Genomic DNA, 18,511 nt, shown 5'->3' on the forward strand with positions numbered 1-18,511 from the left:
CCCAACTCCATAATCTTGTGTTGCATCAAACATGCCACATGTGGATGTGCATTATGCACCAGAAGAGACAAAGCAACGTTTACACGTTGGAAATGATGATAATCGTCGGAGAGTTTGTGAGTCACCTAAACACCTTTATTCCTTAGATGTTTACACATTGTTTCATGAGAGACATGCAATTTCAGGGCCAGTTCGCAAGTGTGTTGCCTTGAGTTAGACTGAACAAGCATCTTCAGAGCGTCAATATCAATTCCAACATGTTGGCCCCTGCCATCACAGTTTTTAAAGCTAAAGTCATCTGAAAGAATTTTGTTGAACCATCGTTGACACTTACGATTATTCAGAACATTTCCATAAACTTCTTTGATATACTTTGTGGCTACAGAGGCATTGTTTCCCTTTTTGTATCCAAACAGCATTACATGCTGAATGTGTGTCTCATCGTGTGCCATCACCATAAGGGTTTAGAGTATACTAAACTTTGCACATTATACAGGCTACACTAACATGACGTTTAGGTGGTTCATTTAACTATTATACATGATGTACGTTTTTGGGGGATGGTTAATGAAAGTCTTCCAAAATGCAACATTAATTTCTTGACAACCTAATACAAGTAAAAATGGTCTCGTGGTTGGTCCCAGGGACCAAGCCCGTATTGAGAGTTAATAGAACTGTATTTTGTTGTTTTTTCTAACACTGCATTACTGTCATAGTGTGGTGTTTATTAATAAATAAAATGATCATACCACTGTTATTTCATCAATTTAAAACATCTTTTTGTAATATTTGTTTCTTGTAATCTAAATAATGTCTTGGTCATAGAAGATAGTTATGTTATTGTCAGTATGCAACAGATGATATGTTTTGTTTATGATATTATCTTGTAACCTTCTAATATGGTACCATTCTAACAATTGCAAGTATTAATTACATTATCTCTTACACAGTAGATAATCTTAGTATTGTAGCTATGTAACTACTGCTTAAATAACAAATATTGTATAGATGTGAAACTTCTGATGTTTATGCTTTTGAAACATGTAGTACTGTCAGTTTTAGTTTAATATAGAAGACTCATCAATAAGGTAGCTGTAAAATTTAGATTGGTCTTGAAATCTTCATTATATTTTTATATTTATGTTAAAATTATAAAGCTACATTAAATGCAGTTGTAGTAATCTACTTTTATTTCTCCACACTTGTCTTGAATTTAGGACCACTTGCACTAGAAGGGGAGGTGCTTTACCAACTGAGTTGAAAAGTTAACCAACTAGCAGTTGCTAGTAAGGTGCTTTTTTTAACCAACTCAAACTACCACATTCTTCCAAACTCACAGTGAAGGTTCATCCTTAGGCTTTATCTCAGGGTTGGCAAAGACCACTAGTTGAACAACAGTTTTTCTTGTTGTAATTTTAACTCTTGCATCTTCCTTGTACAAAACTTAAACCTGGGACTGCTCACACCCTAGATCTGGCGTCTCCAAACTACAGTCCTGCCAACAGTTTATTAAAGTAATAATATAATTTTATAATATTATGAAAATAAAACTTAATTGATCAAAAGCTAATCTAGTTGCAATATACGGCCTGTGTAATTTTGTCAGAAAAGCACCAGTTTCATGCTTCTCACTAATGCTAAAAAAAAGACTATTGTGCATCTTAAATAATTTCAATATGTGCTCTTATGAGAAATAAATTAGTGATGTTGTATTCTGATCATGTATGCATCCTTTCTTAATTTTACCACGACCCCTCCGGCTCGCAAAGCCAAAAAAGATCTACCTCCCTGCCCTTGTCCAAAAATGTTTGGAGACCCCTGCCCTAGATGAATGCTATACCAAGTAAGTTAAAGGGTTAACTCACTAGCAGTTGCTAATAAGGTACTTTTTTAATAACTCAAACTATCATATAGGCTCCTGCTAGCTGTAGGTACGATCATGGCACAAGTCTAAAACAACAGTTCAGTATGTGATCTGTCTTTTAAAACCAACTAACTTTCTAAATTTGTGGTTAGCAGAAGGCCAAATGAAATCTTTACTTGCATGCAATTGGACTGTTTAGTTATCACTGCACTGCCCTATAGAATAAATAGTAAAATAGAATGTTTTGTCTTCAAAATATAAAAATTGCTCTTATCTCTTTTGATGTTTCTAGAGCTATGTGATACATATAAATGAATTACTATTTATTTTTAGATATTCAACATTTTGGAAATATATGTTAATATTTAAGTATTTATTATTTTATTTTGGAAATATTTAGTGAGGTTATTCCAATTTTTAATTAGACTTTCCTCATATTTTACTAATTTACTTTATCAAGAAAAAAATTAGTGGTTTTAACAATAAAAACACACAGGGTCAGATTAGAAGAAACACATTTCTTAAACTTTACCCTACATGAAACTCTTGGTCTCATTATTTAATTATAAAAATTTTTGTATTGATCATAGAATCTGTTTTTATACGTAGTTTAACTGTTCTAAACCTTTGTCTTTTATAGCATAATTTACAATTATTTCATAACAGTATTAAGAGTACCGATACAGTGTTCAAAATAAGTGCTTTCTGGCTGTTCAAAACAACCAGAATTATCACCATACAAATCAAATGCACTACAAAGTTGTCTGTATGATAAACTGCAACTTGACTTGATCCCATGGCTGTCTTGGCACTTAACCCATATTGCCACATTCATGGCACTATATAAGTTGCAAGTAGTATGTCTATACACACCATATTTCAATTTCTTGGAGGACATGGTCATCAAGAATGTACACACACACACTGTTTACCAACAAGAGTGTTTGTTATAACATCTTCAAACCTGTCACAATTTACAACAAATAACAGATTGCCACACAAAAGAGTTTGATAATACCACATTCATTTCTTCCATTTATAACATAGTTTTTTTTGTTTTTGATGTAAGTTGTAAATCTGGAATGGTTAAGCAAGCACCACTTTTTCACTTTAACTTTGTGTCAAAGATGACGCTCAAGATAAAGTAGAATGAAGTTTTTGAAAAGAGAGGAAGATAGAAAATATGATCTAAACAAATGCAAAAGAACATTCCAAAGTTCCTGGCAAAGTGGCTGTTCATGGATAAAGTATGATGAAGAGAAAGGGGTCATGTTCTGCTCACGAAATTACTCAATAAAATCATGATTTTCTATCAAGTAATGAGCTTTCTAGTATATTTGATCTAGGACAGTGTAATACCAATTTTTATTAGTCAACTAACTTGTTCATTCAAGTGTGGACAACTATAGTTTATTTGGACAACCATAATTGACCAAAAGGTTTTTTTTACCGGACAACCCAATCTGTAAGTCTTATTTTGAACACTGTGAAAAGTTTGAGAACTTTAATGGACTGTAGTTGGCTTTCGAATGAAAAGAGGCATAAAATTTCAGCTTCTATACTGAGACCTTTTTTTTGTTGTGATTTCTAAAGTACCTCACCTTTGCATCATGATGTTGTGGTTAAATTTAATAATACTGGTAAAGAAGATTTTGATTAGATCTGTTGTGATTTCTAAGGTACCTCTGCTGTATCAGTAGAATTTTAGGCAGAGTAGACATAGTAGAGAAGTCGAAATGTTGTCCCCTTTTCATTCAACAGGTGGTTGCAGTTGTTTAAAGTTCTCTAATCTATTGTATATATACACTCTGCCTAAAGTTCCACTGAAAAAACAATAAGAGCATTGACAAAGACATTTCACTAACTGTCTATCAGTTACATTGTACAATCTTTATTAGCATATTATCTCTTGCACTTGATTTTGCTTATGTAAGGCTGCTTCTCATACTGTAGTGACATTGTTGTAGGTTTAGATGTGTTGCCCTGATATGGTGTAACAGGAATAAGTTTTACTTTATAATTACGTAATAGTTCAATGACATGGTAACAATATCGCTGTGAAAGTTTACTAACTATATGTTAGATATATTTTAGGGAGCTTTGTTGGTGTAATTTTGTACTTTTGCTTATATAAGGCTTATTTTCCATACTGTAGTAACATTGTTGGAAATGTATAAGTGTTACAAGGCAATGGTGCACGGAATTGCTTCACTACACTTTCTCAGTTTTCAGTAGATGGATGTTGCTGGCAGGCTGGTTGACGTAGTATGTTGTTTCTTCCTACAGGACAGTTATCGCCAATATGAGAAAAAGAAGGCATGTACCCAGTTAAATTTTTGGTTCATTATATACTTTATTTTGTTTGGTTTTTCATTTCTCATTAAACATAAATGCATGTCAGCACTTTCAGGCTGTGCATGTCTTAATGCCAAATAATGTTCAGAACCTTTCTCATGTTCAGACAGACTTTAGTGTGTAGCTAAAGTACGATAGCTCACGTAAAATAGAAATATGTATGTGTAATGGTCAGTTTTAAACTAGGATCTTCATTTACTAATGAAATAGCAGATATTACACACATAATTTCGTTACCAAAATAATATACAAATTCAGCAATTATATATTGATAAATACTGAACACATGGTTGTTTAAATCCCTTTACTCAAACAAACAGATAATTATGTGGTAAACAGACTTCTTCTATAATGGGTTTTTATACCTGATTTGTTTAGAAAAATTGGATATGTACTTATTGATACATTTGGCTATATTAAAGGAAATTTTGTTTGTATTTTAGTAATGGAAATTTAGTCAGAAAACTTGCCAATGCAAAAATAAGGTTAATTACAAAAAAAAAAATTAGAATATATGAACACATAATTAATCAGACTTCTTTTAAACAAATTAAAGTGTAAACCTTGTTTTGGGCACTCATTTTCAAAAGTTTGTATGTGTATGTGTTTGTGAAACTTGATGATAAAAACTACCAAAGTATCACACAGAACTTTCTACATCATTCCTAATAACTTGGAAATCTTAATCACCTCTTCCATATTTGATATATGTTTTTTAGTATTTTGTTGATAATGCTGTTTAAGATTAACCCTTTCTGGGCTGATGACCACTTGTCATTAGTTGAGAGCACACCTGCATTTCAAATTTTATGCAAGAAAACTAAGTGTAACTGATTCAACAATTGATATTTTGTAATGTTAACCCTTTCGTAACGGGCATCCTTTCCTGCGCATGTTACGAGATTTATAGTGACTTACATTAAAATTTAGTTAAACTACTTGTTGTTTATGTTACACCAATTAGTATAGCATAAAATCATAGCTAATAATCCATATTTTAATTGTATGTAAGTTTAAGTTTTTAATCTTATAAGGCAATATAAAAAAAAATCCTGAATTTCTCTTAGTGTGAGAAATGTGACATTTTTTTCTCTAGGCACACCATCTTCTCTATTTTATCCAAACTCCTCCAATAAGTACGAAATTTAATGTAAATTACTCACTATAAAAATCGTCATTATTCTGACAAACCATAATTTTTATAGTCTTCAATTTTATTTGGTTACATATCCATCAAATATAAAATCCGAGCCCTCTTGCTACACCCACCTGTCACATCCTCTTTTTCAGGATTTGTTAATAGTTTTCTCTTACATTTAATATTATATTATTTGTAACTAATAGAAAGCCAATGTTTTCATCTATCAAATGACGTATTATGTTACATTTTTTCTGAACAGAGAATTGTCAATTTCTCTTTTACTACAAGCTTCATTCCCATGAGAAAGATAACGACTAGCATGTATGAATATGTAATGGCTCTTGTCACGTAATTAGAAAGCCAGAAAAATTTAATAGTTAAGACATATTCTGCTTTTTGCATGTTGTTATTCTATGTTCTTTGGTGTATTATTTAATTAAATAAGTATTTAGTGCATTACTGCTATTAGCATAAAAAAGTAGGGTTAAGTATTATTGACAATTGACAGCAAAAAAAGAATACCTGAGTAAGTACTTTATTTCTGGTTTTTCTTGTGTATTCTTTATTTATTATTATAAAAGTAACTAAAATGCAAAAAATAGGATCTCTTTAGGTCAAAGTTATATTAGGTAAAATAATATAATAACAATGTTTCAAGAGGCACAAATGTGAGCAGCTCGGAGTAGCTCATGGGTAATGTAATTCAATAGCGTAACGTGAGATCCATGTTCCCCAAGTGATTTACAACTTATAATGGTGCAAATAATAGTTAAACATGGTTCAGGGGCAATAAAATTTAAGTAGAATTATATGTATATTGTTACGAGGTTAATGCTACTTAGGATAAGTGAAAGTAGTTTCATGTTACAATTTGAAGACATTCTAGAAAGAAATGAAAGGGTAATTTAGATTTTTTGGTGGTTATGAGATTACTTCAAATTGCTCAATCTTGTATAGAAACAGTTAGGGTAGAAAAAATATCAGCTAAAATATAAAGTTTTACTGAAAACAAAGGTTTGAAATGTATTTAGGAGGTTTTAGAGATTATGCAAATGAAATTTGAGATTTTTGGGGTAAAGAAAAGTATTTTTAATCTTAACATGAAAATTACTTTGCACACAGATTAGTTTATTAAAAAAATACTTCACTAAAAAAATCTGATAATCTTATAATGTTTACTGAAAGTTTGCAACCTTTTGTGAAGATATTCTTAGTTCATTAAAAGTTAGTAATATAAAAACTATAATGATTTTAAATGATTACAAAGTGGTCACATGGTCAGTCAATTCAACCAAGCCCATGTAGAGAGAAAGTTCATTGTAATTTGCAAAGAAGAATGAGAAACAATATTTCTGTGCAGCTGCTAGGAGTCTTGCCTGTAAACAATGCACTTATGAATTTTATTAGTTTTATATTTGCTATGAAATTACCACCTTTTACAATATAGTTATCAATTTGCTGTTCCTCGCATGTTTTCTCTTCTCGTTCTCCAAGCTTTATTAGTACGGCCTCTCATTTTCCACCCTTTGATGAGAGTAGATGATTTAACAACTGCTAATGAAATTCAGCTTTCAAAAAGGCTACACACACAGCTTAAGTACCACTGGGTAGAGCAGATTATAAACTATTTATATTGGTGTCCAATGAATAAAGTGGTATGAGAAGTAATTTATGATATGGGAAAATGACAAGACATAGCTTGAGCAGAAAAGAATAATGAAATGTTGTAAGAAGTTCAGAATTCTTAGCAACAAGCCACAGATCTGAGAATATTTTCATAGTTTCTTCAGATGCTTTTTCCATTCCTGAAAATGACTGCAGGTTGTAACAGAAAACTACAATTGTTTATTCTAAATAGCTTAAGGGTCATAATATTCCATATATGTTTGTACTTAATTTTATTGTTTTACAAGCAAAAGTACCTGTCCCTAATGATGGGAAAAGTTTAAGTTAATCTATCAATTTAAATTATTTTATGGACTTTAAAAAGGTTGTGTTGCACTTTTTGGTTTTACTCAGAACCAAAGCTCTGAGGTATTTATACCACCCACTGCGAAAAGTAATTGTTGGGCATTTCAGTCACGCTAAAAGCTGCTCAACAATAATATGGTAAATCTACATTTTTATTCTTTAAGTTATGTCAGATTTTGACATGTGAATGCTAGTGTGATTAATTCCTAACAGTTTAATGAAGAATATTCTGCTTGCTAAATAAAATTTGACATCAACATTATTCATGCCTGTTCTGTCATTTCAAAAGTGAATGTTGAGCTTTGCCTGCATGTGCAGTTTATCAAACATAGCACAGGAAATGGCTGTCATACATTGGAGACAAATACCACAGTTTGCAATATATATAAGATTGCCCTTTGAACCATGTCTAACAAATAATCCTACCACACGAGTTGTAAATCACTCGATGAATGCATAACTCACGTTACCTAATTGAATAACTTAAATCACAAGCTGCTCATGATCATATATTATCTGAAGAATTTTTTTTATTATCTTACCTAATCTAACCTAATAAGTTTCTAATTTTTCATTTTATTACTTTTATAACCATTAGTAAAGAATACACATGAAAAACAATAGATATAGTACTTACATTTGACCTCTTATTTTTTAATGTTGATTGCTGATGAAATTTAAGCCTACTTTTATTTTCATAATGGTACAACTAGTATACTAAATATTTTGTATTTGTTTAAATAATGCACCAAGAACACAGAATAATAACATGCACAAAGCAAACAATGTCCTACAAATATTATACTTTAACTCTATCTTGACGGGCTTTCTTATGGTCAGGGATCAAAGGGCATGTCATCACGTTTATAGACTTGTATTCAAAATTTTATTCAACTACTATTTTATTATTGTACATCAATACGTTTGGTATCAAGTTGTAGATTATAATTCAAATTTTAGTATTATATATTAAATAATTGGTTAATGCAAAAGTAAATATTTAAAAAAACCTAAATATCAATTTTTGTGTGTCACTTGGTATGTTGAATGCAGCTTTGGTTCGAGTTAGATATTTGTGATGTCTAACTACAAAGTATATAGTTTCTTACGAATTACAAACTCAAATTACCAATATTGACAAGCTACAATAAGAACCTCCTATCTTTTCTATTTTCTGAGATATTATTATATTTAGTGAATGAACCATGGTGCCCCACCCACATCTTCTATTTTTGAAAATACTTGCTTACATACACCAACTTCACTCTATGTGTATAGCCCAGAATGTCCCCCATGTGGTTTTAACAGCCTTTGTGAAGTTTTTACACTGGAAAACCTTCCTTTTCATGTTTCCTTCTAGAATTGAAAACTTGTATAATATTAAAACTTGATTTATTGTCTGTATTTTGATGACAAGTTTGTTTTTTTGTATACATTGAAAATATTGTAGTTTAATTAAATTTTGAATGTAACTCTGTAAAAGGTTGTGACATGCACACTTTGATCTTCCCATAGTGAGAGGGTTAATGAATATCAATCAAGTTGAAATTAATTGGATATGTGAAATGAACTTTTCTGATCAACATAAAAAGAAATTGAGATTTTAAAATGAAAGGAAGTATTTTAAATGTTATTTTGAAACAGTGTTTCAGAACAAAACTACATACTATTTAGTAACTATGCTCTCTTAACTATGCTCTTATAACTTCTACTGTGAGATGGAAAAAAGTAAGGGGTATTGATGACACTCCCACTGGTCCAGAAAGTGTTTAGTTAACCATTCTGTATTGGTAAGTTTATTTAGTGAAACCAGTGCATTTGTAATGAAGTAGTTAATCTGATATGATATCTTACTGCTTTTCACGTAATAGCTTTTTTCGACTTGTACTGCCCTCTATATGTGCAAAATTTTGCTCTGCCACAAGCCTCGATACTTCCACCTATCCTCACCTGAGGCAGCTGTGTTATAGCATGCAAATGAGCATGCAACAGCCCTCCACCAATAAGAGTGTGACACAACTCCTAGCACAGCTGACTTCCTCTATGCACCCTAGCTCAACTTCACTTCTTAATTAGCACTCATGATGTTAAGACATGTTTTTTGGTTATGCTTTACTTCATGAAATTTTTCCAAGTCTGCCCTACTTTACCCTCCCTCTTTCATTCCCTTTTCTTGATTCACCTTCTTCATTGTTCCCCTGAGGGGTTTTCAGTTGTGACTCATGCTCTGATTTTTTCCACTCTGCACAGTTGTCCTCTTCTGCCATTTCACTCCAAATGTGACTTCTCCTTTGTTGGGATCTTTTGAGTCAGGACACCCTTTTGTCCTGTGTCTGTTTAGCCCCAACTTCTCTATGGGACTTGCATATGGCTACCTCTTTAAGACAAGATGTCTTTGGTGGTCTTCCTGACTCTTTGTAGTCCAGAGTCAAGTCTGCCAGTTGCACACCTCTCTTTCTTCATTGGCTTCCCATTTGTCTCAACCTCCTCCTGAACCTGTTCCTGTGTCTTGTCCCTCTCCTTCTTCTCCTTTAATGGTTCCTGCTACATAAGTCTCTGAGGTTCATTGTTGGGTTTTTCATCAATAACTTCAGTGCCTCCAGCAGTCCTGTGATAGGTACAGGTCCAGTGGGGGCCAAGCTTTTACCCTTTGTCATCATATGGGAGTCCTTCACCACAGACCCTTGGGTTCTGCAAGTTATTTCTGAAAGGCTCATTCTTCGTTTCAGTTCCCCTCCTCTCCTGTACCCCTCATCCCATATCTTTCCCCCTCCTTGGGATCACATTTCCAGCCAGTGTCTTTTCAAGACAGTTTTAGATCTTCTTCACAAGGGCACTGGAATGGGTGGATCCTTCTCAGCCAGGTTTCTATTCCGGTTTGTTCATCGTCCCCAAGAAGACTGGTGCCCTGTCATAGATCTTTCTTCCTTGAACTGCTTCCTAAACCTTCCTTGATTCACCATGTAGTCATACCTATCTCTTCGTTGGGCTTTCACTCCTGCTCTTTGGATGATGAAGGTAGATGACTTGGATGCTTATCTCCACATTCCCAGCTTCCCAGCAACTCGACGTTTTCTCCATTTTGTCTATCAGGGTTGTGTCTACTAGTTTTGGGGTCTTCCATTCAGGCTGGCTTCAGCTCCCTATGTTTTTTGTTGGGTGATCAAAGGCTTTGCCTGTCTTCTCCATTCCTGGGACATTCATTTCCACCATTAAATGGATGACTGGCTGTTTCTAACTTGTCATGTTACCTCTTACCTTCACACTTAGTTTCTTCTTCAAGAAGTTGCACATGGTTAGGTTGGCTGGTGCAGGTGGAGAAATCCTTCCTCTCCCCCACCTAATAGCTAGTTCATCTCTGGGTATTTTTCAATTTCCATCTCAGCCAAGTCCAACCTTCTCCCCTTTGCCTGCAATCTGAGGAGCTTCTGGTTTAGACTGTTTCCTCCTCTCCTTCTCTAACTGCATGAGAAATTTTATCTCTTTTGGGGATGTGGGCTTCTTCTTAGGCCCTCACTCCCCCTGGTTGAACCAAAATGCAACCTCTTCAGTGGGCTTTACAAGATCAGTAGAACTTGTTTGGGATCCTTGGATGCCCCAATCCATCACACTCTTTCACTTCATGTGGACTACACCTGGTGGTAGAACAGAGACAACACCTCAGTGGGCGTTCTTTTTCCTTCTCATCTATAGCTGCACCTCTTCACAGATGTTTCTCTTTTGAGTTATGGTGCGTATTTGCACATGCAGGAGATTTCAGGATGTTCATCTGTCATGAAGTCATCTCTACATATCAATCTCTTGTTTGTTTGGCTTTGGTTCATTTACTTCTATCTCTCCAGAACTGGTCGATTATGATCCATTTTGGCAACTCAATGGTTGTCTTGTACATCACTCAGCAAGGGGGAGCTCAAATGAGGTATTTTTGATTCCACACATAGGACCTTCTGTTTTGGGCTCACAGTCCTCACATTTGATTGATGATGTGTCATATACTGGGTGACTGAATCTGGTTGCAGGTCATTTATCTCACCCCAACAGGAACGTTCTGCTTTTTAAAATAAGGTTTTGCAGTCACAAATTGCAACACTGTCTCTGGTGGTGCATTCTTCAAGACTCTCCAACGCAATAACCCTCCCACCACCACCACCATTCTTCCAATGAAGTATGGGAGTCCTTACAACTTATCAGCTCCTAGCCATTAGGTGGTGGACCATGGATGCTTCCTCCTGAGTGTGCTCAATTCCATTCAGTTGAGAGTAGGATGAGGGTGTTCTGCCAGCATAGATGGAGTATAGACACTCCTCCTACTGTGGACCTGATGTACTATTCCAGATGCTGCCTGGTTATGGACTGAATGATTTCTGCCACAATGCAGTACACCCCTCTTGCTGGGCTTCCTCTTTCATACTTCCACCTGGATGTTGGTTCCCGGTGGGTACTAATGTTGGTTGGAGCTGGACCAGCCAAAGTGAGTGCCCCAGGTACCCTCCTCTTACCACAGACACAATTCATTCCAGATGCTATCTGGTTCTAGACTGAAATTGAACTGCCACATTGCTGTCTTCCTTCTTACTGTTGTCCAGATGTAGGTTCCTGGTGTTAGTTCTGTTGGACATGCACACATGATGATGTGGGACTTTGGAATGGATGATCTTCTTCCCTTCCAGTCCCCGTATCAGAGGTTAATGAAAGAGGACCTTCTTCCAGCCATGGGCTTTATATTTGTATCATGGTTCTGTTGATTGAGGTTGAACTCCCCCATCATGTCCACTGTGCACTAGCCACTCTACACCAAGGGTCCATTCATTTAATTTCTGGGGTCTCTCCTATGTGTCCACTTTTCTTCTAACATATTGTTTTCAAGGGCAAAGATTATACCTGGCTCAGAAGCGGTGTGGTCTACTACGTGTGTATTTTACATAACCTTTATTAATACACCCAATGGGCTTCCTTTGGGTGCTTTCTGAAGGGAATTTCTCTAGGTAGTGTTACACTGGTCCCTCCACCAGGTCAATGTGGGATTCTAGTTATTATGTGAGAAGAGATAAGATATCATAACTGAAGTTAGCATTTTCCTACACTGAAAATGTATTTCTGATAGATTCCTACCTCCTCTCTCTCTTTCTCCCCACTTCCAGTGTATTTTCCCTTTATGTTGCTCCATCTTCAAGTGAAGTTGAGCTGAGCTGCATAGAGAGTCAGCTGTGCTAGGAGTTGTTACACTACTATTGGTGGAGGTATGTAGCATGCTCACTTGTATGCTATAATGCAGCTGCCTTACGTGAAAATATGTGAGTAGTTGTGAGTATCAAGACTAGTGGTGAGCAAAAATTTGTACATATAGAGGGCAGTACAAGTTGAGAAAAGCTATTATGTGAAAGGAGGTAAGAATCAATTGGAAATACATTTTCAGTGTAGGAAAATGTTAACTTTCAAATTATCGAGACATTCAAATACGGTAGAACACTGATTATCTGTATCAAATTTTTAAAACTAAAGATATTTACATTTAGCTGCAAAAAAAAAAGGAAGTCTTCCATGAAACAGTTGTCAATCATTCAGTTCTTGTCATAAATAAATTACATTATTGTGCATATGTACTCAATAGTGATATGTAGTCAGTTGTTTAGAGTGCATATTACAAAAGTAAGTGGAATCTTTTCTTACTTATGCCTTAAATGATTTTTATTTGTATTAACTGTCTGTATTAATGATATTGTAAAATATATATTCAAGATACAATTTTTTTTCTGTTGAAGATATGATTTTTTTAATAATATCAAATTATCTGGATTTTTGATTATCCAGACCACCCTTGGTCCCATTTAGTCCTGATAATCAGCACTCTAGTGTAATTGAATTAGTCACTTCAAATATAATGGACCATATTAATAGCATGCATTATCAATTGATAAATGAAAGAGTGGAAATTAGTAAGAGTGTACATCCAACTGGTAAATAAAAGAAATTGTATGTACAATGAACTTGGTAGTTTATTATTTTATACATCATCAATAATTATGCAAATTGCATAATCAAAGTGGTATGTTGTATCACCATTTTTACATAAATCATTTAGTTCAAACCAGTGAATTATATACAGAATACAAAATAATTAGTATAGTTTTTCTTGTTTTAACAAACTTGGTTTAATAATGCTGATATTTCTACATTTGGAGCACTGTGACTTGTCATGACTGTAGCATAAACCACTGATTACCTCTTGATATCTGTTATTGCTTTATATATATATATATACATCCCTACTGTGAAGGTCATTCTTAGAAAAATTGTAAGGTTGTTATATTGACTATAAACACTACCAGTTATGTATAGCATTCAGTTTTGAACAGTAACTGTATGATAATTGATGTATTGTTTAGCTTTGGTTAAGGATGATAGGGTTACTTAAAGTGATAAAAGTAAAGCCAATAAAAGTATTTGTTTACTTGAGACATCCTGGGAAATGTTTTGTGATTCTCCCTTGAAGTTTCATGCATCCATTAAGAATCACTAATCATTTCATAAGTACACATTATAAACTGGAGAGTTAAGGACCATTAATAGTTATTAAATTGCTCAATCCATTTAGTAGATTTGTACATGTGGCATTAAAACAAGTAAGATATAATTGACATTAAATGACCAGGATAAGTGATTATACACATGCCAAATTTCACCAGTAAGTAAATCTAATACATAATAGAATTATGCAGTTTTTGCTTTGCAGATCTAGGCCTTGTTTTAAAGCATTAAATGCACTTTCAAGGTTTCATTCTGTGTTCCCATATGATAAATTATTAATATCATCTAAAGGAATTTTATGAGTTCTCAGAATTGCATTTGACTTGCATCATTTCATATTTGCTTGTGACTTTTTTTCAGAATTTCATTTTAAACCACGTGTTACCAGTAAAAGTTATAGCTTGAAGATTTTTTATCCCTCTTATCTACTGATCACGTACCTTTCCACATATTTTATTTTGCCTTCTAATAGTTTCAGATTTCATATTGTGAGCAATTTTAAGTAACACATTTTTGATACAACATGTTAATTTCATAATATGAGCTGTAAGTAGTTTTCCAAACAGTTCTAATTTTGTGTTTTCAATCTGTGCTCCTGTCCTTAGCATTGTTGAAGAATTCATTTTAGTATTTTCATTTGGCTTTGATTTTTTCATTAGTATGTCTTTTCAGGTGGTTCACTTTTACCAAATGCAACTCACACAACCTATGGAGATTTAAGTCAGTGTTTGTAAAAGTATTTGTCTGGGAAATGTGGGCAAAATCAGTTACCATATTTTTTGGTGTATAAAACAAGTACTTTTTTTTTTTTTTTACTAGTTTGCCTGGGCTTTGACTTATCTAAGGATTAGTCATTAAAATTTCTCAACATTTCGTACAATAAATACAAGTTTTTTTTTAGCTGTTAAGATCATCATGTGATCTGCTCAGTGAAGCATGTGTAATTAACCAACCAATAAGCCCACACCCTCATGGTTTTTTTCAATCTTCATTACAAGTATAAATTCTTAAAAAAAAATCAACCCCCGCTCTTCGTTTTTTGTTTCATGTATGTAAAAAAAATTTAACACATTTCCCACCTTATTTCTTCTGCTGGCATACCATACTTGATCTATATTTATCTTATATTTCACTTTGCCTTGTATATCTATATATGAATGAAGGTTGAAAAAATGAAAAATTATTGGGGAACCCCATGAATTTTGGAGAAGCCTCTTTGTTAGTATATAAGCCTGGCAAGAAAAGCCAGCAGGATTGAATGTATGATAAAACGAACAGTAGTTATGGTGAGTTTCGGGTAATTTATGATTCTGTTTCGAGCTGGTGTGTGTTTTGCACTTATAGAGAGCGAAGTTATCAAGATTATGAATCGCTGTGATTTATAGTGTGCATTGTAAAAGTTGTTAAGTTTAAAGTGACGAGAAACGTACTGACTGTGGAATTACTGTGTACTAAACGTTTGTATCAAGGAAGAATAAACTGGTTTAATCAAGAAAGGACTTGTATCACTGAAGTTCCTCGGAAAGAATTTCTATCAGAAATTAACAAACAAGCAGATACATAACAATATTATCTTTTATAACATGGTCTATGTAGATTTGATTAAGCAAAATTATTTGTCAAACTTATTTATTCAATGGTGTTTATATTTACTTAGACAACTAAATGTGTACTGAGTAACTGAACATTACGTTTTGCATGTGATAACAAAAAGTAACATAAATGAGAAGCAGTTATCATCAAGTTTATATTAAATAGGTTAAAATTTTTCATATAGGTACATGTATACGATTTTGGTAAGATCATATTTTTATTATTAAAGTTTGATAAGTCTATTCATAAATGACAGCAAAACAAATACATTGATATAGGGCATGAACTATAATCCTGAACTGTATCATTCACCCTTCTCATCAAACGATCATTATTTCTGTAGCTACTTTACTATATCAATCTACATTTTTATGTGAAATACATTGGGTCTGTTATATAAAGGTAGATGCTCACTTTTTAAGTATATCTTTCTAACTTAAAATTTTTTTCAAACAGTTAGATATAACAACACTTTTGCCCAGCATATGGTTTTTGAGCTTACCAGTGGTAGAAAAACAAAATAATAATAAATACAGTGGATGGAGTGAAATAATAAAACCCTGAAATGACTAGTAAATGCGAAACATTAAGCAAAAATAAAACATCCTAAATGAATATGTGAAAAACCACTATAACATAAAGAAAAAGAGAATATATTATGAAGGTATACTTTTATTTTAATTGACAATTCTATATAAGTTTATTCCAATTTCATACACCACCTGGTACTGCAAGTACATGTTGTGTTTCATACTTTTTAGTAGGAAACCTGGTGAATCATTGTTTATATATTTAACAATACTCTTTTTAAAGGTTCTAAAATAATGTTATAAACAATATTCATATGTAAAAATAGTATTTTCTAAATTTGCAAATGTCACAGAAGCACTACTTTGATATTTGATTTTCTTTTGTCATATAAAAGTTTGGTTTGTTGACTGTTTTAAGGCAGTTGTAGACTTTCTCTTTTGTCTATGCTGTAATTCTGTTGGTTTATTTTCTCATCTCAACTGACTACTACAACTCAAGTTGGGGGAGTACTTAGGTTCAGAAAGAGAAGCATGATATGGCTTTAGATTAGCTTTGCATGGTACTACAGCTTAAAAATGCTATTTCATTTAGTGGCACTTAGACATTTACAAAAAATCAGTTAGCTATATTTAGCCTACTTTTCCATCGTACACATTATGCACCTGAGAGTAAGTCCAAGATAGCATTCCAAAAGCAACCTGTTAGCCCTGTTTTTAATATTTAACTGTAAGATATGCTTTTGTAGTATTTTGGAGTAAATTTTAGTATGAATTGTTATGCTTTATGTTATCAATATTGCATTCAAAGTTGCGTGCATGATGTGTAATATTTGCATGCTTGTATAAATATGTATTTTTTAGCATGTAGTTATCAAAGGTACATTGTTCTTTGATATTTTTTATATTTACTTATGAGTTATTTGTGTCACTCATTCATTGATCTTTAGTAAAGCTTGTGTTGAATGACTAAGAATTCTAGGAATTTTCTATTATGAAGAATCTTTTTAAGCTTATTTAATGAATTATGAAATTATTTTGATATAGTCATATCTATTTAGTTTTTTTTTTCATATTTATTGTTTTCTTACATTTTTTAAAATGATCCAAAACAGTGATTGTAATCTCACTAGTTTTGTTTTTATAATAATTTGTACCTCTGTACTTTTATTATATTTTATTTGTTTGTTATAGTTTGATGTGTTTTGTTATCAGTTTGACTATCAGTGTAAGCAGTTATAACTTTGTCTTACTAACTGTATTTTTTTAAGACCTGATTGGAGTAATAAGCTAGTATTAAGTGAAAATATGACCTATATTTCCAAAAAAGGATTTCCATTGTTATTTCCTCAAGATTTGAGCTTCTTGAGCTGTTTATAAAAAACTTAAAAGAGTTACATTTATATACCTTCTGAAGAAATTTTTAACTTAAAAGTCAATAAAATAAATTTTCTGTGGATATAAATTGTATTTTGATTTATTTAATGATTTTTGTAACTTTATATGGAAAGTTGATAAAGTTTTAGCTCCCAGTGGTTAAGTTTCAAAAGTTAACTTTTTTCTGTTCTTCCAGTAAATATTTCTGATGAAATTTTTGCATTATTTCTAAATATGAACAATTGTTAGATATGAATGTTTTGCAAGTTTATGATTCACACACGTTGCGATTCATACCTCAAGCAGAAATTTGAGAATATTCATGTACAGATTTGTATTAACTTTGCATCACTTAAATTGCCTTGTATTTTTAAATTGTCTATAATATCATGTAAAATTTTCCTCTTTTTGCTCGCACTTTATATCTGGTATGTAAAATTTGGGGTTTAATTAAAGTTTCTTAATTTTTCCATTTTATTGCATATCATGAATGTATATGTTTCTAAAGCAGATATGCTTGATTAAGTATTCTAAACTGAAAAACGATTTAGTTTGTTAGACCTAAGGTAGATGATTTATAACATCTCTTAAACTTTGTAAGTGTTGAAGTAGTAATTTCTAAAAGCTCCATGTTAATTGTAGTGGAATAGAATCTCTTAGATGAGGAGAGTAAGTTCATTCAGCAATGTTTAATTAGGTCAAAACTGAACACTTCTGAATTTTTTAAAAGTAAAGAAAAAAATTATAATTATTTAAATCTATTTTTCTCTTTTTGTGAATGTTATGCTAAGCAAATTTTTATGAAACTGAATTTGCTAGGCTTCTTTAATTCTCTTATTTATGGTTTTGCTGTTTTAGATATTTAATATTTTGGGACAACATGGGACCTATTGGTCCATCCTCAAAACTAAATCAAATGATTAAACAAATAAAATACAAGAATGTTAAACCCAGCTCTTTTCATTCATATACTTATCAACTTTTTTTAAACTCACTTAAATTTACTGCCTCTACAACGTCTGAAGGCAACCCATTCCAAAGGCCAACTACCCTGTTAGAAAAATAAAACTGTCTTAGCTGATGATGACTCCTTTCTTCCCAAAATTTATATTTGTGTCCCCCTAGTCCTACTGTTTTTATGTTAAATATAAAAAA

General features: G+C 32.7%; 1 protein-coding gene and 1 long non-coding RNA gene across 4 annotated transcripts in view; one reads left to right on the forward strand and one right to left on the reverse strand.

Annotated features, from left to right (window-relative positions):
* LOC106465309 (E3 ubiquitin-protein ligase LRSAM1-like) overlaps window positions 1-18,511 on the forward strand; it is a 114,649-nt gene that overhangs the window by 43,549 nt on the left and 52,589 nt on the right. For 2 of the 3 annotated variants that reach the window (XM_022393178.1, XM_022393177.1), the window contains one exon: window positions 4,151-4,180. The exons of the other annotated variant lie outside the window; for it this stretch is intronic. In XM_022393178.1, the coding sequence (XP_022248886.1) occupies window positions 4,151-4,180 (30 nt within the window). The remainder of the gene's footprint in view (window positions 1-4,150; window positions 4,181-18,511) is intronic. 3 annotated transcript variants of the gene reach the window in all.
* The window catches only part of LOC111087229, a 24,819-nt gene that overhangs the window by 5,630 nt on the left and 678 nt on the right, over window positions 1-18,511 (reverse strand). Inside the window, exon 2 of the long non-coding RNA XR_002611943.1 lies at window positions 9,272-9,276. This is a non-coding gene — a long non-coding RNA (uncharacterized LOC111087229). The remainder of the gene's footprint in view (window positions 1-9,271; window positions 9,277-18,511) is intronic.

This window comes from Limulus polyphemus, unplaced genomic scaffold (assembly GCF_000517525.1).
Source record: "Limulus polyphemus unplaced genomic scaffold, Limulus_polyphemus-2.1.2 Scaffold1903, whole genome shotgun sequence".
In the NCBI taxonomy this organism is placed as follows: domain Eukaryota; kingdom Metazoa; phylum Arthropoda; class Merostomata; order Xiphosura; family Limulidae; genus Limulus; species Limulus polyphemus.